Source organism: Uncinocarpus reesii, genomic scaffold, assembly GCF_000003515.1.
Source record: "Uncinocarpus reesii 1704 scaffold_4 genomic scaffold, whole genome shotgun sequence".
Lineage (NCBI taxonomy): Eukaryota > Fungi > Ascomycota > Eurotiomycetes > Onygenales > Onygenaceae > Uncinocarpus > Uncinocarpus reesii.
In genome coordinates, this window is record NW_003052497.1 from 368,126 (window position 1) to 393,053 (window position 24,928).

General features: G+C 50.8%; 11 protein-coding genes across 11 annotated transcripts; 6 read left to right on the plus strand and 5 right to left on the minus strand.

Annotated features, from left to right (window-relative positions):
- Window positions 1-274: 274 nt before the first annotated feature.
- UREG_06240 (uncharacterized protein) lies at window positions 275-1,160 on the plus strand (the record flags this gene model as incomplete). The annotated part of the gene is made up of 2 exons (XM_002583227.1): window positions 275-380; window positions 451-1,160. The coding sequence occupies 2 exons, from the start codon at window positions 275-277 to the stop codon at window positions 1,158-1,160; spliced, it is 816 nt and encodes a 271-aa protein (XP_002583273.1).
- A 797-nt stretch (window positions 1,161-1,957) lies between these two features.
- On the plus strand, window positions 1,958-2,344 carry UREG_06241 (uncharacterized protein; the record flags this gene model as incomplete). Its single annotated transcript, XM_002583228.1, has 1 exon — window positions 1,958-2,344. One exon carries the CDS (start codon window positions 1,958-1,960, stop codon window positions 2,342-2,344), a length of 387 nt encoding a protein of 128 aa, XP_002583274.1.
- Window positions 2,345-3,034: 690 nt separating this feature from the next.
- UREG_06242 (uncharacterized protein) lies at window positions 3,035-4,144 on the minus strand (the record flags this gene model as incomplete). The annotated part of the gene is made up of 1 exon (XM_002583229.1): window positions 3,035-4,144. One exon carries the CDS (start codon window positions 4,142-4,144, stop codon window positions 3,035-3,037), a length of 1,110 nt encoding a protein of 369 aa, XP_002583275.1.
- Window positions 4,145-5,320: 1,176 nt separating this feature from the next.
- On the minus strand, window positions 5,321-6,238 carry UREG_06243 (uncharacterized protein; the record flags this gene model as incomplete). The annotated part of the gene is made up of 1 exon (XM_002583230.1): window positions 5,321-6,238. One exon carries the CDS (start codon window positions 6,236-6,238, stop codon window positions 5,321-5,323), a length of 918 nt encoding a protein of 305 aa, XP_002583276.1.
- A 2,331-nt stretch (window positions 6,239-8,569) lies between these two features.
- Window positions 8,570-10,567, plus strand: UREG_06244 (uncharacterized protein; the record flags this gene model as incomplete). The annotated part of the gene is made up of 4 exons (XM_002583231.1): window positions 8,570-9,097; window positions 9,280-9,372; window positions 9,433-9,754; window positions 9,816-10,567. 4 exons carry the CDS (start codon window positions 8,570-8,572, stop codon window positions 10,565-10,567), a joined length of 1,695 nt encoding a protein of 564 aa, XP_002583277.1.
- A 1,195-nt stretch (window positions 10,568-11,762) lies between these two features.
- On the minus strand, window positions 11,763-13,098 carry UREG_06245 (uncharacterized protein; the record flags this gene model as incomplete). Its single annotated transcript, XM_002583232.1, has 2 exons — window positions 11,763-12,596; window positions 12,658-13,098. The coding sequence occupies 2 exons, from the start codon at window positions 13,096-13,098 to the stop codon at window positions 11,763-11,765; spliced, it is 1,275 nt and encodes a 424-aa protein (XP_002583278.1).
- A 564-nt stretch (window positions 13,099-13,662) lies between these two features.
- Window positions 13,663-13,960, plus strand: UREG_06246 (uncharacterized protein; the record flags this gene model as incomplete). The annotated part of the gene is made up of 2 exons (XM_002583233.1): window positions 13,663-13,779; window positions 13,892-13,960. The coding sequence occupies 2 exons, from the start codon at window positions 13,663-13,665 to the stop codon at window positions 13,958-13,960; spliced, it is 186 nt and encodes a 61-aa protein (XP_002583279.1).
- A 717-nt stretch (window positions 13,961-14,677) lies between these two features.
- Window positions 14,678-16,250, plus strand: UREG_06247 (uncharacterized protein; the record flags this gene model as incomplete). Its single annotated transcript, XM_002583234.1, has 2 exons — window positions 14,678-14,993; window positions 15,049-16,250. The coding sequence occupies 2 exons, from the start codon at window positions 14,678-14,680 to the stop codon at window positions 16,248-16,250; spliced, it is 1,518 nt and encodes a 505-aa protein (XP_002583280.1).
- Window positions 16,251-16,708: 458 nt separating this feature from the next.
- On the plus strand, window positions 16,709-17,891 carry UREG_06248 (uncharacterized protein; the record flags this gene model as incomplete). The annotated part of the gene is made up of 3 exons (XM_002583235.1): window positions 16,709-16,805; window positions 17,068-17,751; window positions 17,836-17,891. 3 exons carry the CDS (start codon window positions 16,709-16,711, stop codon window positions 17,889-17,891), a joined length of 837 nt encoding a protein of 278 aa, XP_002583281.1.
- Window positions 17,892-18,057: 166 nt separating this feature from the next.
- Window positions 18,058-20,991, minus strand: UREG_06249 (uncharacterized protein; the record flags this gene model as incomplete). Its single annotated transcript, XM_002583236.1, has 1 exon — window positions 18,058-20,991. One exon carries the CDS (start codon window positions 20,989-20,991, stop codon window positions 18,058-18,060), a length of 2,934 nt encoding a protein of 977 aa, XP_002583282.1.
- Window positions 20,992-21,499: 508 nt separating this feature from the next.
- UREG_06250 (elongation factor 3) lies at window positions 21,500-24,803 on the minus strand (the record flags this gene model as incomplete). The annotated part of the gene is made up of 4 exons (XM_002583237.1): window positions 21,500-21,545; window positions 21,608-22,512; window positions 22,565-24,575; window positions 24,637-24,803. The coding sequence occupies 4 exons, from the start codon at window positions 24,801-24,803 to the stop codon at window positions 21,500-21,502; spliced, it is 3,129 nt and encodes a 1,042-aa protein (XP_002583283.1).
- Window positions 24,804-24,928: the final 125 nt, after the last annotated feature.

Here is a 24,928-nt window from a genome sequence, read left to right on the forward strand (position 1 = left end):
CGCAATGGCCTTCACTTTGTATGAGTGCTTGGACGAATTCGGCAGAGAAGAGATACTCTCAGAAAATGACGCTTGGTACTGCCCTCGATGCAAAGAACATCGTCGTGCTAGCAAGAAGTTTGAGTTGTGGACTATACCGGATATCCTGGTCATGCATTTCAAACGATTCAGCGCCAGTCGGATGTATAGAGATAAACTAGAGGATCTGGTTGACTTTCCTCTTGAACTTGACATGACGGGCAGAACGCAGGCGCCCGACGATGGCAGAAGCATGATGTATGATCTAATCGGCGTTGATAATCATTTTGGCACCCTTGGTGGCGGACATTACACCGCTTCTGCTAAAAGCTTTGTTGATGGCAACTGGTATGAGTTTAATGGTAAGATCCAAGGCTCCTGATTTGGCTTTCCCCGATACCAAACCGACAAAATTGCTAACACTTGATTCAGATTCTCATGTGTCGAGGAAAGGCCTCAACTCCATCGTTACGAACCACGCATACCTCTTGTTCTACCGCCGGCGTTCAGATCACCCTTTAGGCGGGCCGTATCTAGCCAAGGTGACAGAAGCGGCGTACCAAAAAAACGCAGCAGACTCTGATTCCCCCGAAGACTCCGATGGGAACTCGGGGGAAGGCAAGCGCCTCGACGGCTCCTCCCGCAATGGGTCGTCGAGCGCTTTAGCCGAAGCCGCAGCAGCTCACCAAGCGGGAGATGGTGGTTTGCAGGGCGAAATCCTCAACCATAGTAACGCAGACGATGATCCGCCGGAATACCTGGACATTGCGCGGGGCGGAGAGACTGTCCTTGAACGCGGCGATGGCATAGAAGGCATGGAGATCGATGGGTATGAACGATACGGCGCCGGCCCCATGTCGTATATGGAAGCTCGATGGTCGTTCAACAATGTTGGCAAAGAACCGTATTACGAACCAAACGAAGATATGGATGATGACTCGAGTGTAAAGGCCTTTGGGTCGGGGAGCGATCGCGACGGGCAAATCCGACCGTTGGGCAGCTCTGAAGGACCAGACCCGTTGTTCTCTGGGATGGATTATGATAATGGGCATCTGAATATTCTGAACGTGGGTGACGATGAGGATGATGGAAATCTGCCTGTGGTTGAACTGCCTGTTCCTGACGAAGAGTCGAGCAGCTAAGTCTTCCCAGACTCTTGTTTTCTGTAGCGACAATCTCGCTCTTTGCAAGCCTTTGGTGCTATTGCATCGTCCAAGTTTCTCTAACCATCTTTAACCAAAAAGGGATTTGCTTTCCCTCGTCATGTTAAGACTTACTGGTGTTATGGATGAACTTTTTGTTCTTTTTTTTTTTTTTTTTGCTTACTTGCGCTTTCTATTCACGCAGCATTGCCTCTCGTCTTATTTGAGGCCTTTGCTTTCATTACATTAAATACTCATAATAGCTTTATCCCAAAAATAGACCCTCATTTTGTTTTCCTGGCTGCCTCCGCTGGAAACGTGGGACGCCGTTGTCCTCCGAACCATCAACCCGACTTTTCAATTCCAGGGGATCCGATCTCTAACTTTCCGAGCCACAACTGCAGCCTAGTCGGTTCCATCGCTTTTGTGCCCTGATAGACATCAATGATGACCTGAACCGTCCACGTCTCTGACTCTGAGTCCCATGGTTGTTTAACGACGTGACATCATTATGAGGGCATGCCTTAGGCTGAGACGATCTATAAGTATGCGGATGGGAGTTCCCAACGCTCAGAATCATTCAACTATTGCTTCTGTGCAAAAGGGCCCAAATATTTTCTACATTTCCTGCATTCTCACTGTTTACTGTGAGACCAGAAAGCATCGTCTTTTTGCATTTCAGGGAATCTTCCTTACTATACCAGACTGTGTTGAAACGGCATTTTCCTCCTACCCCAGATTTCTCTCCATCAAGTATCCCTCTCTTTCTCGAAATCTCCCAATCCCTCTTTACAATCATGGCGACCCCAACCGAGACCTTGAGCCAAGCTACCACCATCCAGGCAATCTCCTCCACCTTCCCCCTCCTCAAACCCCAGCCCGCCATCGTGGTCGAAAAAACCCCCGACTGCGGGCGCAAGCTCATCTCCAAATGGTTCAAGCGCCCCTCGGAGCCATCAGAATACGACTTTCCCGAAAAGCTCGCGGAGGAAGGCCGCGTGGAAGACACCTCGACGAAAAAAAGTACCCGCCGGTTTAAATTACGCCGGTGTGAACTCTGCCGGTGTGAACTCTTTGGGGAAGATTGGCAGGAGACCTGGACCATCAATGGCCTGCTCCTCATTTTTGGCGGAGTTGGGTTGTATCTTCTTTGGAGGCTGTTTGTGCAATCGGAGTTTATATAGGCCGAGGAGCGCAAAAGGGGGATAGACACATGGGCCTTTTCTAGGCTAGGACTTTAATTTTGTCTTTTGGGCTCGAGCTTTCTTTCTGGGGATGAGAGGGTGTGTGTGTATGTTGGTTATTATCATTTAATGCCGTTACGCTGTGCGATCGAGTGCGTGTTTTCGGCCTTAGGATTTTGCACAGTCAACCGCATTTGGGACGCACTTGGGATCTATTTGCTTTGTACTTTCCGGCATGGGTTAACCGCGTTTTGTGAGCAAGGAACAGAAACGAATCTGATGAGTATTAATTATGCAGCATAGAATTGGTCTAGGACAATGCCCATGCTTTAACCCATCTCACGATTTGATTGTAGCTTATGAAAAATCATTTGAAGACCACGCCCTATAAGCAAAGTCAGCAGCCGTAACCAAGCCCCCAAACTGGTGAGTAGTCTGGAGCTGGTAGAATGACAGTAGGGGTCCAGTGTTGGCATAAGTAACCAAAGATCCGGATATAATTCTTCTTATAAGCATAGGTAGTTGAAATTTAAATTGTGAGCGACTATTTCCTTCAATAGATCGTAAGGAACCACATCAAGCATACATATAAACGGCGGCAATGCAGTTCAGTAAAACGCCCAAAACACTCCCCAACGTCGTCTATATTTGAAGCGGCTGTTGCCACGCCGGTTCTTCCTAGGGAATCCACTATCCCGGATTTGTTGCCAGCGCCGTTAGATAAATCGTGGTTACCGGCGAGTAGATGGTTGTTGTTTTATCATCCTCCGTTGACGACGGCGCCACACTCGTGGGGGAGGGGATCTCACTCGACTTCCGATCGATGGGGTCCGGTAACGGTTTCGTGGTAGTGACCCATATTGTTGTTCTAAAAGTGCTCCTAATGAAGGTGGTAGACGTGGTGAAAGTGACCTGGGGCGTAGGAGTCGGCGACGGCGACGGGGACGGCGACAATGACGGTGACGGTGACGGACTGGAGGTAGAGGACGTTGTGGTGGACATTATTCCTGACGGGGAGCTGTATTCAGTTTTTATGTTCTGTGACATAGTAGGGGTAATAGGAAGAGACGAGTTTGTGGATACCGGAGCTCCAGAATTGGTTGCTCGGTGGTTGAAAACACCAAGAGTCATGCAAACGATGATTATCAAGATGATAGCCACCAGGATGCTAACGACGATGAACACGATATTGAAAATCCTCCATCGTCGTTCGCAATCCTCGCAGTAACAAAAGCCATTGCCCTCATCAGGACCGTTCTCCTCTATTGGTTGCTCCGCAACTTGTCCAGCTTCCACGTTTCGCTCGACCCTTTCACGAAGCCCATCGTCCCGTTCTTGCACCACGGTAGAATCGAATCTCCTCATTAGGCCTCCAAATGACGTTGTCTCTGAGATTCTGTCGGCGCCGCTCTGTGCTGATGGTATAAACAGGCCGTTTTGACCCCTATCCGTTTCCACATTCCTTCCGACACTGAAGTGTTCATCATTATATGCTAAGGGTCGGGAATATATAGACGATGAAGGCCTAAAATATGGCACTCCAGGAACGAAATCTGGTGTGTTCGACGGGAATCTGTTTGTTTGCCGATTGCTTGAGCGGCTTCTAGGGCGAACAAACCCTATTGGAATTTGCTCCATTCCGGTGTGCTGTTTGGTGAAGGGGTTTGGGATATCTAGGTCCCTAGTCAGTAGAACAGCCTTTGACCTAGAAACAGGATGAGGATTATCAATTAGGCAAAACGTAGCGCATAGCCAAGTTTCAGCGGCAGCGGATATCCAAGGAGTATAAATAGCAGACATCACTAGTTGCTGAGGCAAGTTTTGCCATTCTTATAAACAGTCAGCAAACGATAAGCTATGCAGCAAAGTGCGTGAATATCACTGTAGATAGAATGGAATATGCCCGGAATGTTCACCGGTCCCATTCACGAACACAGCAATCGTGAAAGCGTGCTTTTGAGTCTGATAATGGTATTCTTTAGCCACAGACTTCCTGGAGCGATGCGCAAAGTGGAATAGCAGCCAATGAAATCCAGTAAGCCATGCAATAGTTGTGCTATACAAGTCTTATACAACCTGGCTAGCTCAACGGTTAGCCAATTTTCTATAGTATAGGAGAATAATATAAACATAATATTGATATAGAGACAAAACCACTCACCGAAGTTTTGATCTGGAGCATATAAAGGTACTTTGCTGGATTGATAAGACAACTTGGATCCAATGGAGCCGGGCATTGCTCTGCTTATCTTCGCCCACATGAAAGAATCTGTGGCATGGTATAAATTTAGGTATCGAAGCCTAAAGCAAATTTACAACAGCAATTGATGATTGATTGCAGCTGGTAGCTGGCACTGCATCCGGCCGTCTGATAAGGTGAAACGCATTGGGAGACGTCTCTTGGTAGTTAGTTAGTTAACTTAGCTGGTTAGTGATTGCTCAAGTCTTCTTTGTGTGAGCAGCAGCAGACAGCACCAGCCAAAACATCAGCATCCCATTCCACAGGCTTTGCTGTGATTTTGCTTCTCGTCACAGATAGAGACAGCTTTGGTCATTGTTATCCCTGTTGGAGGTTGTCCTCGCGCTGTCTATGAGTCAGCTGGGACGAAGTTTTGTTGTTCCGTGGCGCCTGCAGTCAATGCAGCGGATTCTCTGCAAAATGGGTGCTTTCAATCTCTATGGAAAACACTGCAGCATGGCAGATACACTGAATGAGTCGAGTTTCCGAAGCAATCATGATGATAATATTGATCTTTGAACTAAACTAGACTTGAGAGAATCAAAGTCATTGACTCTTTGAAGAGTGCTGAACCCCAGACTAACTAACTAGTTAAACTAGAGATATGCAGCATGAATCGAATAGCACAATTGGGATGCCAATAGGTATGTTCAATACCCAACCCACGAGGTGAATATGCCCCTCGAAAACCTGGTTGACCTCCCAAGTAGATAGGTCTACCCCAGAAGCAAGCGCAGTTATCTCCTCCCAAGTGCCTTTAGCTCCTGGACCTCCTTATCCTCGCCCTCCAACCCGAGTACAGTTGCAAGCTCCGAATAGTCGGACTGCCACAGCCCTGGCGAATTTTTCGGATACTGAGATCTGAACCCAAGTATACGTTGGGCCCTCGGGCTCATTTTCTTGACTGACTCCATGGGGACTATGAATGGGTAGGCTTCCTCAGGCGTGAAATAGCTTGGTATAAAGCTCCAGGAGATGACTCGGCGGTGCTCGTTTTGGGTGAGATTCGCGCCTCCACCATGAATGACCTTGCCTGTAATCATGAGTATGTCACCAGCATTGAGCTCTGCAGGCACGGTTTGCTCCGGGGTCCCCTTCTCGTAAAAGTCCTCCCACCTATGCGATCCAGGGATGACTCGTGTGGCGCCGTTTTGTTCAGTGCAGTCAGTCAATGCGATAAGAAAGTTGATGACGCATTCTGGGCCGTCGGGCCCGAGGCGGTTCGGAAGCTGATATTGCCCTTGATCGCGGTGGAGAACCTGGGCAGTGTTTCCGGGCCCAATTTCGATCACCTGGTGCGAGGCCATCCAATATGTGCCGGACTCGATATGAAAAACCTGGGCGAGCATGCTATGGATATAGTCGTGGTCGAGGACCTCTTCGCGAAACACGCGGCTGTGGTTGACGACGTTGGTCATGCGTTTTGTCTGCGCACCGTGGAATTTGCGGATGTGTTCTGCGCTGTGGGTAGATCCGGCCGATATCTTCTCGAGTGGCCCGTCAATCTCAGCATTCATACGAGCCACTTGCTCCTTTGTGAGAAATCCCTCCAGAACCACTCCTCCTTCCTGCTTGACCAAACGCGTTACTTCTTCTGGCGGAGTCGAAAACGCGGGAACTCGTAACATGCTGGGCGTTTTATTTGAGTGAGGCATATTGTTCGAAACAATTGGTGTGAAATCCAGTCCTCAAAAAAAAGTATATAGAACCGATATCACTTTAGCATGGAGACTTGATTGATCCATATTGTGACTTGGAGCCGGTATTTATCTTGCTTGATGCTGAAGCATTGCGGGCAGAGGACGCTTGTCGTAAGGTCCCCTAGGCGATAGTCTGTTTGATCTCAACAAGCAACATGCACAAAGGTGGAATCTAAGCGATCCATGGGCAGATGCGGGGAGAATAACTACACCGGCACTCGGGGGCGAAAGTCTAGCGTATCATGATCCTCCTCTGCAGTTTGCGGCTCGGCTCATGATCGTGTCTCCCACTATCTAAGCGACCCAAGGAGAGTAACTAAGCGTTCTGTGGGCCTCTGATATTTACTCTACGGGCGCTGCATCCTTGGAAAGCTCTTTTCCCCACAACTGAGCAGAGCTAACTTGGGGGTCGAGGAGCATCACCGGCCGGAGAAGGTCTGCTGGGACAGAATGATAATTATGGCCGTATATGCCGTTGCATTTATTTAACGGCCAGCTCTTCATTCTTGTCGTCTGAGATTCCAAGCACAGGTGACATTACCATAATTTAGCACTCATGGATTCAACACCGTTAAAGGGCAAGTTTGCCATTGTTACTGGGGGTTCTCGCGGTTCGTATGTTCCATTTACTTTTCAAAATTCAAAGTCGATGGTCTCTTACAATTTTATATAGGCTTGGGTAGGGCAATCGCTCTTGAACTGGCCAGGCGTGGTGCTTCGATTCTCCTTACGTTCGCATCGTCCTCCGCTGGTGCTGAAAAGACGGTTGCCGATATCACTGCGGCTGGGGGAAAAGCACACGCTGTGGCGGCAAACGGCCATGACTCCCAGAAAGCCGCGGACGCCATCATTGCCAGAGCACTTGAGCTTTCAGGCGATGGAATCGACATCGTAGTGAACAATGCAGCGGACGGATCTGACCAGACATTGGAAGAGGTGGATACAGCAATGTTTGACCGGGTTATGCATGCAAATGTTCTTTTCCCGATGCTGCTTGTCAAGGCCTGTCGTCCACATCTTCGACGGGGGGCGAGGATCGTGAATGTCAGCTCTACAAGTGCAAGGCGCGGTGGGTGGAAACATAATACTCTTTTCTTTTGCTAGTTATGGAGGCTAAATTGATCAACTTGTTCTAGGTATGGCGTCGGCAATCTGCTACGCCGCTTCCAAGGCGGCTTTGGAGAATCTAACGAGATCTTTGGCCTGGGAACTAGGTTAGTCACCCGCCTGCTTTCAAGTTGCGCCTTTTGCTCATGAATTCTAGGACGGTCTCTGGACGCCACTGTGAATGCGGTCAATCCTGGGCCGATTGCAACTGAAATGTAAGCGCTGCTTTGGCCGAGGTGGTTGTGGGTTGAAGGCTGACACCAACATCACAGGTGGTACAATAGTACTAATACTCCCGATTTCGAGATAACCGAGGTGGAGGAATTTGTCAAGAGACAAACCCCAGCAGGACATCGTATTGCGACGGTGGAGGATGTGAGTGCTATTGTTGCGTTTCTCTGCGACCCCAGTGCTCGATGGATCTCAGGGGCTGTTACCTGTGCCAACGGGGGGTTGGTGGCGACATGATTTGTACTGTACTATATCCGCACTTTGAGAGCTTTCAGAAGAAAGTCACATTTAAATCCATGTATCTTGAATCAAAAATAAGTTATATCCAAATGTTCGTGGAAAGTACCTCACTAACCATCCCGCTCCTTGCTTGGCACCTCGATCTAAGCGTAGCCCCAGCATCCTCCACTTCTGATCTTGATCTAAGCGCAAGCGCACTTTAGGCTTCGTGGGTGCGACCTCCACAGTCCAGCTTTTGTTTGAGAGGAATCCCGACTGAACAGCAGACCTCGCTGTCTGTCAATCCCCCGCCCCATGGACACGGCCCAGACCTGCAGACCTGGCCGATCCAATAATGTGAAACCTACGACGAGTCCGTTAGGCGCGCACTTCCATCTTGCCGTCGCCCTTGCGGTGGTATGTGCAGATTACGGTACGTACCTAGGCATATCCGGCTGAAGCTCGAGCTTGGTTGCTGAATTTGCCCGGGTATAGGAACTGTTTGCCCCTCCGGCATCATGAACAGCTATCTAAGCGCAAACACCATCCATGACCCAGCATTGCGCTTTGGATTCCGTGATGCCTTTATTGAAGGCTAGCAGCATAGATTTGCTATTTATTAGTTGAACCCCGGAGTAGGCGTCCGGAGACTATCCAGATATTGTTACTTTGAGGGCCTACTTGTCCATATTGTTGACGATCTCGTTTACTTTACCACACCCGTTCGAAATGGCTCCCAGCGTCAACAGACCGTCAGTGGAATATACTGATCCGCAGACGTTGATAAAATCCCCTTTATATTCCCGTGCAACTAGCACGACAGCCGCCGGACGATTTATTTTTACTGCTGGAATTGTCGGCTCGAAAGATGGCAAGATCGTGCCCGAGCTCGCGCCTCAAGTTGAGCAAGCATTCAAGAATCTCGAAACCACTCTCACCGCGGCCGGAGCTAGACCTACGGATATCGTCAAATTGACCTTTTACGTTGTGAACTGGAAATGGACTGAGACTGAGCAGCTCATTGAATCTTGGATGGATCTTGCGCCTCAACGTCCTGCTAGCACGCTCGTTCCGCTTCAGAAACTCTATGAAGACGGCGTCTTTTTCGAGGTGGAAGCAGTTGCCGCCATTGGAGGCACCCAGAAGCTCCTCGACCAATCTACAATTAGCGGCAGTGTCTCTGACGCTGTTCCCCCGAAAACGGTAGACGTGGTCGTGGTCGGCGCGGGTTTCAGCGGGGTGCAAGCGGCCAACGATGTGAGCAAGGCCGGTTGGAGCGTTGCACTGCTGGAAGCTACCCATCGTGTTGGAGGTCGAAGCAAGACAATCAAGCTCGCTAGCGGACCTGGTATCACCGAGCTAGGGGCGACCTGGATAATAAACGACCAGCCCAGATCTACGCGACTGCTCAGCGTCTTGGTCTGACTTGCATCGAACAGTACAACCCTCAAGATGGTGTGGGCATTTTCCAGACCAGCGACGGAAAAGTGCATCGGGCTAGGCAGAATGACAAAGCCAACACAAGTTCAAGCGTAAGTGAACGATTTGAAGAGCGTCCTGATATTATCCTGACTGATTTGATTTACCTTTAGTTGTCTGCGGAGGACATACAATCAGTCACTGCATTGCTTGAGGCGATAGATTGGCAAACCACCTCTAACAAAAACCTTGACATTAATAACACAAGCGTCTACCCGACAGCTGATGACGTCTCTTGCGAAGAATGGGTGAAGCGCAGCAAGTTTGGCGCCTACGCCGAGAAAGCCATCGGAGGCATCTGTCGGGCTATGGTTGGTCGTGAACCAAGTGAAGTTGGAATACACTACATGATGGACTATATCAAGTCAGGCGGTGGGTTTACGTCTCTAACAACCGACGATGAAGGTGGTTCGCAGTCTTTGTTTATCAAAGAAGGTATGGCCTCTAATTGTCCCCATCAAAATCCCTCCCTCTTCTGCTGACCGTAAACGTTTAGGCACCTCCGCCATCGCGCACGGGCTAGCTGCAGAGTTGAAACCGGGATCAATCTTCGTGAACAGTCCAGTCGATACCATCAACCAGCATGGATCCAACGTAACCGTTACCACCACAAACGGGACCAAGTTCGAATGCAAGAAACTGATCCTGGCGATCCCAACGAATACCTATACAAAAATTCACTTCACCCCGCCACTCCCTGCACCCAAGCGCATGCTCGCAACGAAGACAATGCCCGGTGTCTACGCAAAGGCCTTGCTCACGTACGCCAGCCCGTGGTGGCGTGACCTCGGCCTTTTAGGAAAATTCAGGAGCCATATTGGCCCCATCTGCTTTTCCTGGGAGCTCTCCTCCTTTGAGACTCGAGCCTTTACGCTAGCCATCTTTATAGCTGGAGAGCGCGCTAGGAATTGGTACCGCCTCTCCGAGTTGGCCCGACAAGACGCAATCATTGAGCATCTTGCCGAGCTGGTAGGGCCAGAAAATGCCCATCTCGCGCGAGACATACTTGAATTCAACGTTGGAAATTGGAGTGAAGAAGAGTGGTTTGGTGGCGCCCCGACCTCCGCCATGCCTCCAGGTTATTTGTCCAAGTATGGAGAGGACTTGCGTAAGCCGTTTATGAGCGTGCATTTTGCTGGCGGTGAGACTGCGCGTGAGTGGAAAGGGTATCTTGAAGGTGCATTAAGAGCAGGAACTCGTGCTGCTGATGAAGTAATTGGTGAACTGGGCTCCAAATCAAGAATCTGAGTTCCAGCTAGTTGATGCATACGGAGTCTCTGTCAACCCTATGTAGTTAACCTCATAGAATGCTTTGATGCGTTGGTAAAACTCAGGGATATATATTTCCTTTAATGGTGATCACGCCTGAAAATGTCCAAATGCGTAGTTAACTAGTCGATGAGATCGCTCCGCAACACGACAAAGCCTCGGCTCGATATCATCCAGATTGCGATACCGGTCAACAAGATATAGCCCGCTAGGTAAATAATAGGGGGGGAAAACGGAGAGTCAGAGGACCGAGGTAGACAGATACCATTAGGTATATATAACGGACGAAAAAGTCCGTTTCCATCCCCCAAAATAAAAAGAGCAAATCAATCGTGTTGCGTACGACAGCAGAACGAAAACAAACATGGGAACGGATTCATCCTTGGAAGAATACCAGGCCTTCGTGGCAGGCGTGCCAGTTCCGCAATCAGACCTCGACTTTTTCTCCACGATCCCATGCGCCCGCCCCTACCTAGATTCCAACAGCAGCTACCGAGCGATTCCATTCTTCTCGCGCTTCAAGAAGGAGGGGGACCCGCCGCGCACGTCGAGGGATAGGTTCTTCAACACCATCTTAAACTCCCCCGACACAATACCGCATCTGCTCGCTCTGGAGCGCAAGGGGGATGATAATAATAGCGATGTACTAGGGGACGGGTTGACGCTGGCCTCCCAAGACAAAATCACAGCAGGCGGGAGGGACGCGGATTTCGTCTTATTCGTGGCCCTGCGCGAGGGGCTGTGTGGCTACATGGATACCGCGCATGGGGGAGCGTTGGGGGCGCTGCTGGACGAGGCGCTGGGGACGTGTCTGGAAGGGTGTCGCAAGGCGTTTCCGGAGGATACTAGCCGGCTGTTCACTGCTAGCTTGGAGGTTTCGTATCGGGCCCCGGTCGCTGTGCCGGGTGTGGTTTGTGTGAAGGCGTGGTTGAGGCGGAGGGAGGGCCGGAAATGGTTTCTGGAGGGCCGGATCCTGGGGGAGGATGGAGAGGTCAAATGTGAAGCAAAGGCGCTGTTTCTGGGAGCTAGAGACAAGGCCCAGCTGTAAAAGGGGTTGGGAATGCCATGTATGTGTGTTTGTACTTTGGGGGAAAAGAATTAGTGATATTTGATTACAATTGGTGATGAAACTAATCTAAATATACAGTAGTTAGATATAGATTGCAAGAATTTCTCAGGCAATGCAGAGAGCCGTCCTTTGTTCCTTCACCACAAGCTCTAGCCCAGGAAGCCCAAAAACATTCTCGTCGGGATGGTCCCAAATCCAGCTCAGAGTCTCTTTCATGCGCGACGTCATTGGCATCGTGTGATCCTGTAGTAAGCTTGAAATGATATTCCGCTGAGCAGCAGTCCGAGCATTTGCACCCAGCACTACCAATGGCCAGTATGCGGTGTAGAACAATGGAGAATCCTTCAGCAACTGTAGCAGAGGCAGAGTTGCCTCGACCAAAGGTTCAACCTTCTTGGAGAAGTCCACCACGCTGACACTGCCATAGTAAAAAGACGTTTCCAAGAATACTTGTAGGGCGTTGCGCACGGCCATAATAGCTGGTATCTCGAAGACGCCGTCGGGTCCAAGTTCCAAATTCACACAGCTAATCGCATGGTCGGACCAGCTAGTGATCAGCTTATCAAGGTCGCGATACAATGCCGCGCTTCCCAGATCTTGATGTTCCCGCAGCTCTTGTTGTCTCAACAGTGATAGGAAGGAAATGGAGGGAATGGTTTCGTAGAGGGCCGACGCAGAGCCGAAGAGGACTCCAAAAGTCTTAAACTGCCGCAGGTAATCCAGCTGGGAGACGAACGAGTTGAGATTTGTGCGGATGTCCTCTTCGAGCGGTGAGAAGCGTAAACAGGAGCAGAGCTCTAGATAGGCATAAGTTTCCAGAAGCAGGCCAACTACTTCGCCTTCCAAGGGTAGTTCATTATTGGTAGTGATATGGAATGCAAACTGACGACATGCGCGAAGATGGTAGGCCATTGCTCCGCTTTTGTTTCCACTTATCGTCTGGGCTTGTCAGTAAGCGGTGTAGATAATTCTGTTCAATGCAGCGAGGAAGGGGACATACTTCATAGTAAACTAGCAGAACGGTAATCAATAGCAGTCGCACAACTTCACCCTGCGAGCCAGCAACCCAGTCTGCGATGGCGGAGTGAAGCTCCTTCATGGCCAAAATATAATGCCGGACGGCCGCTTGCTGTCTGGCTTCGTCTTGCGTATAGTAGCCCATATGCATACCAGCCAACGCCAGGACTGCGTACATGACCACGCCGTCAGATTCCGCAAGAAGTGGAACTTCGTCTTGGAAAGGGTTTTGAAATTGCGAGGAATTGCCCTTGCAAGTCAGTCTCGGGGATGTCTCTTGAATGAAGAATTGCAATAGCAAGGGTGCATCGGGAATGGAAGCCTGCGAAGGCATATTCGGTGATAACGGGGTAATGTTCCACTCGAGCGCTCGCTGCGTCGGCAGGCTGGAGATGATTGAGCATCTCCCCGAACCCTCCTTCATTTTCAAGCGCCATGCGAATTCTTTGGATCCGAGCCACGAGCACACCAGCCCGCGTTTCTGACAATTTCGACAGGCAGGTCTCTCTTCGTCACATTTCTTGCGACGCAGTCGGCAACAGAGGCACCCGGTCTTTGTTCGGCTCCGTCGGGGTTGTAATAGCATCCTGTCGATCATTTTGGAGAGTTATACGGCCAGGGCACAGCTATGTTGAAAAGATGCTGAGTTTCTTCTGCGCGACGAGTGCATTGTTTGGGATATCGTGTTGATCCAGCTGTCGTGCGCTGCGGGGAAGCCTCGAAGTCTTCGGCTTGACTGCTGGGTTAATTAGGGCCCGAGTCCGAGTGCGGGGGCTTGCCTGTGGGGGGCCTGGCCCGAAGCAGAAGCCCGAAATCAACAAGAATCGAACCTGACGATGGAAGACGCTCAACCTCACGTTTGCCACAGCTCTGGCCCAGCTTGAAGCAGAGTCCCAAAATTCAACGAGAAGTTACCCAGCCGGGATAGGGTCAATCTTTCCCCCCGCCTGGGCAGATGTGCAGGATGCAGCGTGCCTGAGCTTGCCCCATGGCCATGGGTCGAACCAGTGCCCCGGATTGTCTCTCCATCTTCTCCATCCTTGCTTCCCGAAGATATGAATCTCGATCAGCCTCCGGTTGTCGGGGCCAGCGCGTGGTCAGAGATGTGTGTTGTTGGCCCCGTTCCGGAGGGACCCTTAGGCGAGAGCAATCTAGCTGAGTTTAAACTCATAAGCTTCGGATGTCCTTTGATGCGTCTAACGAGATGCGGGATCTAGGGCCCTGTTATCACAGCCGTTTCCACAGACGAACAATCCCGTGATGATGGGCAGGAATCTAGCGCTTAGATTTGCGCTTAGATCGGTCAAACGGATTCATTTTGTTAATTGGCTTGGAGATAGGCCTCGGCTTATTGGCCATAATGGGCCTGCTGTTAGTTACTAAATTAGTGGCCAGCAGGAGAAACATTCTAACTTCATCCCAGCAACTCAACTTGCCACGAAGAAATTTCCCCGGTTTGGTCCTTTTTGCATTGTGCAAGCTAGTGGAAGCCAGTCAGTTAGTTATGCAGAAGAAGTTGCCGCCACAGTTGAGAACTAGTCAACTTAATATCGAGGTAGGATATTGGGAACCCCTACTCCGTACTCTGATAATGACCGAGTTACTGACCAGAGAAAACTATGAAGCTCGTCTGTTCGGTAGACCTCAGGGTACTTTTATGACCTACAAACCTATCCGGCCAACAGCCGGACTATCTAAGCGCTTAGCGTTTACCCCATAGTTCAATTAGTCTGGGGAATCCATATTTCTTGTCTCCCCCAGACTTTATGGATTTTTGGAATGGCCCCGAAGGCGCTTTGCTTTTATCTTCGTTTTATCCCTTTCCTTACTTTTGCTGCTGTTTTGGTTGTTGAGAACTGGTTCAACAACAGGGCGCCACCATCCCTTGATGAGAATTTCCAAATACCAGGGACCTTCTCTCTGAAAGCCCGTCGGAGTTATATAGAGTATATGCATTCCCCCAAGTTTTTCGTCTCATCAGACCTTTAATCCTTTGAGAAAATATGGCGCCATTCGACGCCGATACCAGTGACGAAAAGGGGAAAATGGACCTTCTTGAATCCAAGCCCTCGTCGGAGGCCAGGTCTGAAGCCCAAGTCGCAGAACCGGCCCCCAAAGTCCATTTCAGCGTCTCGTCTTGCCTAGGGGTGAATTTTTCAATCAGTGCAACCCCTTTGGCGATTGGGACATACCTTGCTCTCAGCATTGGAACCGGTGGTCCTCCGTTCTTCTTCTATGAGTTCATTTTTGCCGGAATCGGCCAGATAATCCTCTGCATAGCTTTGGCGGAGCTTGCATCTTCGTTTCCCCATTCCTTAGGTCAGTGAATCTCGCTTCTTGCCTGAACCAAAACGATGAAGCTAATTCCAAAAAGGTCCCGCACACTGGGTTGCTGTACTAGGCCCCAAAAGATACGCGAATCAGCTTGGATACATCATGGGATGGCTCACCAACGCATGCTGGTTTTTCATCTGCGCCGCGAGTTACCTGTTTCTCGGCCAGTTGACGATGGCGATTATTGAGGCAACAATTCCGAGTTACGCGCCCAAAATATGGCATACATACTTGCTGTACATCGGCTTCGCGTTGAATGGACTTCTTGTGAATCTTCCAGGGGCTTTCAAGATGCTGTCATGGTCGTTGAAGGCGGCGGTGTTTTTCATCAATGGGTCAGCAGTGTTTGTGTTTGTGTCCTTGCTCGCTCGGGCCAGTCCGAAACAATCTGCGAGGACGGTTTTTGTCGATGTGGTGAACGAAACGGGGTGGAGCTCCAACGTGGTGGTGTTCTTCCTATGCATCTTGCCGGGTGTTGCGGGTGTGGGCGGCCTGGATTCCGCACCGCATCTCACAGATGAGGTGGACAATCCCAAGAAGCAGATACCCCAGGTCATGATCGGATCGGCACTTCTCAGTTTTTTCACCGGGATTCCGTCAATCCTAATCTATTTATTCTGCAACACCAATCCAGAGGGGCTTATTGCTCCTGTTGGTGGACAACCCCTTATCCAACTTTTCCTGGATGCATACAACTCTAAAGCTCTCACTGTCCTGGCCGCCTTATCCGTCATTATCACGTTCAATGTCGCCGCCTGGTCTGCCTTGACAAGCTGGAGCAGGCTTTATTGGGCTTTCTCAAAAGATGGAGGACTACCATTTTCAAAGTTCACCGCAAGACTATCGTCCTCCCACAGCTTTCCGATCAACGCTCTCCTGGTCAATACCGGTTTACTCATCGCTATCGGTGCCATCCAGCTCGGGTCGACGACCGCTCTTAACGCTCTACTCGGTGGCGCAAGTCTCTGTGGCAAAACTTCCTGGGCGCTGTCTATTGGCTTGCTGTTGTGGCGTGGTAGGGATACTCTCGATAAGGACCGCTGGTTGAAGTTGGGACGTTTTGGCTATGTTATCGACGTTCTGGCTGTCCTCTGGGCAGTTTGGGTGTGCGTCTGGATTTCCTTTCCACTGTATGTTCCAGTGACCGCTCCATCGATGAACTATGCTGCCGTCGTGTTTGCAGGTGTTTCGGCTATTGGCGCAGTGTACTACTTTGTTGCGTATCGAGGAAGACAGATTTGATGAATTCTTTTCAGCTTTCAAATGAGTCCTGGAAGAGTTAGTTACATGATACTCAATATAACCAAACCTCATATTCGTTAAATTCTTTTTGAGTATCCTCACACCATATAGGGCTGTTTGGGAAATTGAATATCTATCTGAGAACTAAAAGGCACAGAAAGCCGAGTTTGTATGAATTGACACCGCTGTTTGTGGGGTTTGGGGTGTTTGGCAGGTTGGCATTGTTTGCTCTGTTTGATCACAACTCCCGGATTCGGCAAGTCGCACGTCAAGTCCATCAGATATCTAGTCGTTCAGCAGGTTTGGGATGGATGCTTCTTGATAAGATTACACCTGAAGGTGCTGAAGGCCTAAAACGCTCTCAGCCCTGACTCGGGGAACCGGTCCAGCAAAAGGCTCCTAATGACGGCTATTATCGGAGTACTGGCGGTTGCCAGGAGTGGTACCACAAGGGCATAATGTCCAGCTCAAACAACTTGGTCTCAGCAAGGCGTCCAAAGGGCGTGAAGGCCCGCCGGAAATCCCATTTAAAGCTCACCTTCCCCAAGCTCTCTGGTGATCTGGGCAATACGGAACACACCCTAAGCTACGAATGAGATTATGGTCCTCCACACAAGCTCTCGCACAGCGGGGCCCATTGTTATACAGCGGTTCTTCTCTCGCTCGCATGCTCAGCGGACCCAAAAAGGACGTATGGATCCAAATCTTGTAGGGCATGACAAAGTCCACCTTCTGGACATCACCAGCACTCTGCCAGGTAATTGTCAGTCTTCCTCTCTTTAGTCTTTGCAATGGACTCAGAGATATGGGATTGCAGGACCGAACAGATCGTGGTCCCCAAATACCCTGCGTACTCGACTTGTCCTCAACTACAAACACATTCCTTACACCCAATCCTACCTCTCATACACTCACATCTCGCCGATCTTACGCTCCTTCAATCTGGCGCCGCTCTCCAACGGTCCAGTCCCCTATACTCTTCCCGCAATAATCCATGCTCCGTCACTCCCATCCGAAACCGGCCATGCATTAAACGATAGCTGGCCCATCGCACAACATCTAGAACGCACATTCCCAGCCCCGGAATACCCTTCCATATTCCCAACTCCAGCAAGTTACCCCCTTGCCGTTGCTGTGCAAAAGATCCTCGCCAACGTCATGGTCAAAGGCATGTCGCTGCACATTCCAAAAGTGCCTAATATTCTAGAGCCGTCGTGCGCGGAATATTTTCACCGCACGCGTGCCGTCCGCTTTGGCAAATCACTACCCGACTTCGCCGCCAGAGGCCCCGATCTTGAACGCGTCTGGGCGGATATTGAAGCGGAATTTGAAACGCTTGCTGCCATGCTACGTGGTGCGCAAGCAATGCAGGCGAAGACCGGCCCTTTTTTTGAAGGGGATAAATTAGGATATGCGGACCTTGTGGTTGTTGCGTGGCTTGGTTGGTATTTCCGGAATGACCGTGCGGATTGGGAGAGACTCGTCAAAGTCGGCAAGGAAGGTGAGTTTACGAAGTTGTGGGAAGCATGCCTGCCGCTGCTAGAAGGACAAGGGGAAAATGTGGAGTTTACTATTCCGAATCTAGCAGATGAAGACGCTGCTGCAGCCGAGAATGGACCTATACTGTTTAAGCCGATGTAAACAGACTAGTATGAAATTGAGCTCCGTGGAAACCTCTTCATAGTATGCACTTTAGGCAAACATGTGTTAATCATTTAAACACTGTGGCTGCATCGCCTTTGTCTATTCCAAACTACTGGACCTTTCTACTGTACAAGAGAGACAGTTGCATGCTAAATCCCTCCCATCAAGAACCACTAACTTCCTCCGCCAGGCCCTTCAACCTCTTCCACCCTTCAGAATCCTCCCAAATGTCCTTGCCCTTCCCCAGGATCCCTCTCACTGCACTCCTAGCCTTAAACCTCCAATCTTTGGCCACCAACTCCCCCGCTCCCTGGCCACCCTCCATCTCTCTATCCATCCCCCCAAACACCGCATACCCCTTCCGCACCAACGTCTCTGTAGCCTTCACAACATCCATCCACTTCCTCTCGTCCCCCATCTGGAACGCCGCACTCGTACACGACGCCACCGTCGCCCGCCACGCCTTCTCATGCGCCGCCAGCGCTCGAGACGGGTTTCCGCGCCAGTGTTCGAGTTTCGCGACGAGAAGCCAGAGGGCCGACGAGTGCGTGATTAATGGGATGACGGAGTCGTCGACGAGGGAGAAGATGAGGGCGGGCAGGGTGCCGGGGCGGGGCTTTTTGCGGCTATCGGTATCCGTGGAGGCAGGGACGGCGTCTTCAAAGTCGTAATTTGCAGTGAGGGTGTTGATGAGGGAGGTGAGAAGGGGAATATCGATGCATTTTTCTCCGTCTTTGGACCCGCGGAGTTCGATGATTCGCTTTTGTGCGTGGATAACGTCCCGGAAGGGTGTTTGCGGGGGCGGTATTGATGCACCCACGGCTAATATATTGGCCCAAATCCTGTAGTCGGTATGTTTGAAGCGCGCTGCGCGGTGCAGAGCCGCGAGGGCATCGCGTTTGGGTTTGTATTCGTCGATGACGGATTCCGACTCTGGCTCCCCTTCTTCGTCGGCTGCTTTTGGCGCTGGTTTCTCAGGCTCCGGGGGCGGGATATTCATTAATGCGGCGGCAAGATTGCTCCAAGCTTCAGCGTCAGACTCTTCAAGTTGTACTGTTCTTGTAAACGAGGCCACTGCATCTTGCCACTTTTCTAGTTCAAGCTGGATACACCCTATTGAGAACCACGCTCCGTGATTCAATCGATTGATCTTCAAGCTCAGCTTATAAGCCTCCTCCGCTTTTTCGAACATGGGCGGTTTCTGGCCAAGGTAATACCGTGCTAATGCCCGTTGTGCTCGAGCATATCTTTGATTTGAGACTGCCCACGATCGTTCGAACATAGTATGATCTTTATCAACATCACCTAGGATGCAGAACAGCCTTGGAGCATCCACAGGTAGTGGCAAACGTTCAGGGCCTTCGAATTTCTCATTTTCATCTTCCTCCCCATGGGCCCCGGATGGATCGTAGAGTTGCCTTCTGACTATAAGTTTCGCTTTATCTTCTCTGTCGGTAGCTGCATAGCATAGTGCTACCTCTGCCCACATCTGTAATCGTTCGTAGATATCTAGAGCGGTTCTCAAGCCACCGAGATTAACCCATCTGGCAGCCAGTTCCGCCTCTAGATCCCACCTCGTAACAAAACTAAGGAGCCAAATATACTCCAGCCGTTCACTAGCAGGCGCTGATTCGGAAGCTTCGGGCCTTGGTAGGAATGTAGAGGATGGCTGTTGCTGATGTTCTTCCTCCCCAGGAAGGGAATCACTCGCCGTGTCAGCGATGACTTGGTCCACGAGAGCTTGTAGTTGGAGGACCCCACGCTCCACAGTCCTAGACTTATACCCTTCAATCCTACTCCTAACCAGTAACGCCTGCGAATAAACTTGCCAGTTCGAGCTTCCGCCTTCAAGAACACGAGTAGCGTACGGCAAAGTTTCTTCTCTGGTCAAGCCATCTTCGGGATTGGTGTTTGTAATAGCGGACGCAAGAGCAAGAAGGACGATCGAATCAAGCGGGCTCAGTTTCGGCTGGTCAGACGCATCCAAGTCCGCCAATGACTCGGATAATGCCGAGCTATCTTGAACCGTCATGACTTTTTCGCTAGGTTTCGAGCCTTCATCATCGCGTTTAAAGGAAATACTCTCCAATAGCGTATCGTCATTCAAATTCAAGTTCTTTGGTCCGGATGGCAGTATGCTTTCCTTCTTAGAGATTTGCGTTGCTGAAGAGGCACTTCCATCCTGGTCCCTGCTCTTCGCCAGAACCACCAACTGACTGATATCACGATCTTGGAACTTCGTCCTCTTCCCCAGCCTACCCGTCAGCGCAAACTCAAACCGATTTTCGCCCGCTGCGCGTTCCAAATCGGCTCTCGCCTGCGCATCAAAACCATGATGCGTATGTATCGCGGCTCTTTCCAGCAAAAACCGAACCCGTTGCTCAACACTAGCATTCGAGGATTCCCTAAAAATCTGCGACGCAAGCACATCAAGGTCCTCATAGACAACCGCCTGCAACGTATCCGTATTTTCCGAAAGCATCTTCTGATGCAAAAAATTCACCCTCAGCCTCCCCGTCACCGCCATCAGCGGCACTCCCCCCCGCCCAAGCAGCTTCTCACCTGTCAAAATCGTCTTCGCAGCGCAAAATAACTCCACATTCGGCGTCAGTCTGTACGCCGCCTCCCCATCCACGGATAACTCTCGTATCATCACATCCCGCATCCTGCGCACCACCGCAGGATCACCCCTCAGCTCCAAGGGAAAAACAACCTCTTCGGGCCAAAACCCCAGCGGCGGGCCCGTAACATTCGCCTGTAAAAACGTCAGGAGCGCAGCGTACCCGACATGCACCAATCTCGAGCGCACAGCATCCCCGCTTCCCTCGCTTTCAGCCCGCACAACAAGGGAATTCATATTTCGCCGAATGAGCTCGCTGAACGAGAGGCGCCCGTGTTTGATGTCATCTTGCAAAGATGATGAACCAGGCCCGTCTTCATGGCCGAATAATTTCTGTGCTTCGGGTAACTTCAGTACTGCAAGACATCCCTCCTCAGTCAGGCGTACGCTATCATAGCCCGATGTTGCGGGTGAGGGGCATGATGTGTACAAGGTATCAAGGGACTGAGGAAGAGGCATCTCCAGTGAAGGCTCCATTTTCAACGTAAATATGTGTGGTCCCTTCTTATCCCATCGTGCAAATGAGGTTCCAGCTGTCAAGGGAATGATGTGCCCCCCACGATGCGATAAGATCTAAAATTTTCTTATCTTATCGTGCTTAGTCACCGATTTATATTCTTGGCATCTTCCTCTGTAGCAAAATGGAAGGCGATGAAAGAGGATGTTTAACAAAGATAGAAATCTAATTTTTGGTCTATCCATAGGTATTAATCGAAAAGAAATCTGCAAACTGGTATTATCCTTGAGCTCATTTTCCATCCAACGCCAAAACATTTCAAAAGTCGTAACCATTCCAACATGCAAAAGACGTTCAAAAAGACCTCCAGAAAGACAATGAAGAAGTTTACCCGCAGGCCGTCTATCCGAACAGGGTCTATCGCTGTGGCCAAATTCGAAAAGAAAAACAGACCGGCAACCCCAAAAGAAACAAAATCGAGATTCGGTCAAGAAGAAAAACAACAGACTGGAGACGGAGATGACTCGTTTAGAAATCATCCTCGTCAGAGAAGACTTCCTCGCCGCGCTTGCGTCTGTGAGAGTAAACGTTAGTATATAAGCAATATTAGACTTGGGGCCAGAGGTAATAACATACCGAGCCATTCTATCCTTCTTCTTCTTGCGGAGTTCAGAAGAAGTAAGCTTCTTCTTCTTCTGTCCACCCTCGATCTTGTTGCCCATGGCATCGAACTTCTCCTCTTCGTCGCCCTTCTCGGTGAGACGGGGACCAGATCCCTGACCCTGCACCCAGTTGTGACCGGATGGGGTCATCTTTCCGTCCATGACTGCCCAGACCTCGCTGGTGAGGTTCTCCGTGAACTCCTTGGAGTGGGTGATGATGATAACACCACCCTCGAAGCTCTTGAGAGCCTTTGACAAAGCACCAAGGGAGTCTCTGTCGAGGTAGTTGGTCGGCTCGTCAAGGACGATCAAGTGAGGACGCTGCCACGAGCAGGCAGCAAGAACGACCTTGACACGCTGACCACCGGAGAGACCGCGCATGCGGGAGTGGGAGACCAGCTCAGCGTCGAGACCAAAGTTGGCGCAGTGGGCCTCGATTTCCTTGCGGACCAGGGGACGGAATTGACCGCTAGCAAGGGCTTCCTTCTGGTCGACCTCAGCCACCATCTTGGCGTGGGTGGCGAGAATCTCAGTGCGAGGAATCCAAGCGTTGTCGGCGGTCATCATGGGAGTCCACTTCTCGTTCTTCTGGCCGACGTTTTCACCGAGAGTGAAAGAACATTCGTACTCGTACGAGTTCTTGAACTTGCGGCGCGAGTGGATACCGATAACACGACGCTGAGAGCCCTCGATCCTGTAGATCTTGTCCATGGCCTTCTCGTCGTCCTCAGTGACGATCTTGTTGGCTCGGTCCATTGTTTCACGGTCCTCGCCAGTCTGGAAACGCCACTGGATGTACTCGGAGGGGGTCTTGTCCAAGTGGTTATCGATATGCGCAAACGCGTGCTGTTTGATGTACGCGATGCGAATGTTCTCGTGCTGGTAAACATCACCCGCGGTGGGGATAAGTTCACCCAGTCAAAACGTTGACCAGTGTAGATTTACCGGCACCGTTGGGACCGATGACGGCAATCCGGGAACCGAGAGAGCACTGGAAGGTGATGTCCGAGATTTGTGGCTTGGACGTGCCAGGGTACTGGAAGGACATGTTGCTGACGCGAACAATGGCCTTGGCCTTGGTCTTGACACCCTCGAGGAATCCTGGCTCTGGGAACTTGAACTCCATCTCGGAAGCATCGAGGTCGAAGTAGGAGCGGGCCGACGGCAGCTTCTTGACGAACTCGGTCAGGTTACCACGGTAGCGGCGGAGCTTGAACCGCTCGTAGTGAATGACGTGCTGGATGACGTTGTTCAAAAAGCTGCTGTCGTGGGAAACGATGATCGACGTGCATGGGGAGTTGATGAGGTACTGCTCGAGCCAAGCAACATTCTTGACGTCAAGATGGTTGGTCGGTTCGTCGAGCAAGAGGATGTCAGGCTCCTCGAAGACAGCGCGAGCAAGAGCGAGCTTCATCTTCCAACCACCAGAAAGGGAAGTGATGGCATTTTCGAATTGTTCTTGCAGGAAACCGAACTCGAGCAACTTGGCTTCGATCTCCTCACGAGGGGTGGAGATACCAACGTCGCTGAGCTTCTTTTGAGTCCAGCCAATGACAGTCTGCTCAGTGTCGGCAGCATCAAGGTCGTGTTCGACGAAGACAGTCTTGACTTCATCCTTCTTGGGGAAGCCCTCGACTTGCTCGTTGTTGATGGCGCGCATGAGGGTGGATTTTCCGGAACCGTTAGGACCGAGGAGACCATAGCGTTGGCCGCGCTTGAGGCGGAGATGAGTCTGGTTGAGGAGGATCTTGGCACCATAGGCCAAGTTGAATGTGCAGTTGCAAAGGTCTTCACCTTCCTCTTCATCTTCTTCCACTTCGGCTTCCTCACCAGCACCAGGAGAGGCACGCTTGCGGAGAGTTTCAGCGAGTGGCTTGGCATCAGTCTCGCCGACGATGGCACCAAGGTAGGCAAGAGTGTTTTCGGTCCAACTGGCGACGTCAGTGACCTTTTCGTCGATGAGCTGACCGGCAATCGCGGCAATGTATTCGATGGTAGCCTCGAACTTGGGAATGGAGGCCTTGTGCTTGGGCTCGAGAATCTCCTTCAAGATTCCGGAGACGGTGGAGATGTCACCAGCAGTAGAGACTTCGGGGATCTTTCCATCCTTGACATCACCAACGCGAATCAAAGTGTCAAGAGCCTGCTTAGTCTTCTCACGAGCCTCAGGGTCGGCAAGGGTATCAAAGTTTTTGTTCAAAGCGGGCATGAGCTTGGGCAAGAAAGCAGCGACAATCTGAGGATCCTCAACAAGCTTGCACATGTTGTCGATGATGACGGCGGATTTACGCTTGATCGCGGTTTCACGCTCAGTCAGACCACGGTCAAGGAGAGGAACCATGATGGCAAGAGTGGGCTCATGGACATCAGTGACGAAGGTGGTGGCACCCAACAGGTGAACGGTCTCGGGGACGTTCTCTGGCTTAGAGATACATTTGATGAGTTCGGGGATGAAGCGTTCGATATCCTTGTTGACGATGAGGCCGCAGACCTTCTCCATGGTGGCGTAGGCAGCCTTCTTGACTTCAGGCTTGGTGTCCCACATCGATTCGGAGACGACTGGGATTAAGTCTGGCACACGGTAGGCGAGCTGAACTGGAGCAGACTCGACGAGAGATTCAATGCACTGGAGGGCAGTGATCTTCTCGGCCCACTTCTGAGCATTTTGAAGAGAGCTGATGATGGCGGGAAGGGCAGCCTTGACAGCGTTAGGGTTGATCGACTTTACGATGGCGAGAGCGGCAGCTTGAGCAAGGTTCTTGACCGAAGTCATCTTGTCGCTGACAGCCACCAACGAAGGGCCGAGGAGGGAGAGAAGGTATGGCTCTACAGCGGGCGACACTGTGGAGTGGTTGGCGATGGCCGCAATGGCATCGAGGGCTTTTTCACGGGCAGCGGCATCTTTCTTGTTGGCCAACTGCTTTTTGAGCGACTCGACGGCTCTAGAGAACGGCTGTTAGCATCCAGGTGGCCAAACTGCTTATTGAGGCGTAGCAGACTTACTTGACGGGGAGAACTTGTTCATCTGTAGGGCCGTTCAGCAGAGAGGCGATGTTATTCGCAGCAGCTCTGGTCTCAGCCTCATTCTTGGAGACGGAGAGGGACTTGAGGAGTTCCTCGAGGACGGTGACCGACTTGGCGGACTCGTTGATGGAATCGATAGCAGGCATTTTGAAAGTGAGGAAGAATGAACAACGAAGAAAGGGTATTAGATTAAGAAGAGGGTATCTTTTTTTCTTTCTGACGGCAGGAAAAAAACTTTTTTTTCAAAAGAGCAACTCGCGTCGCCCAAGTG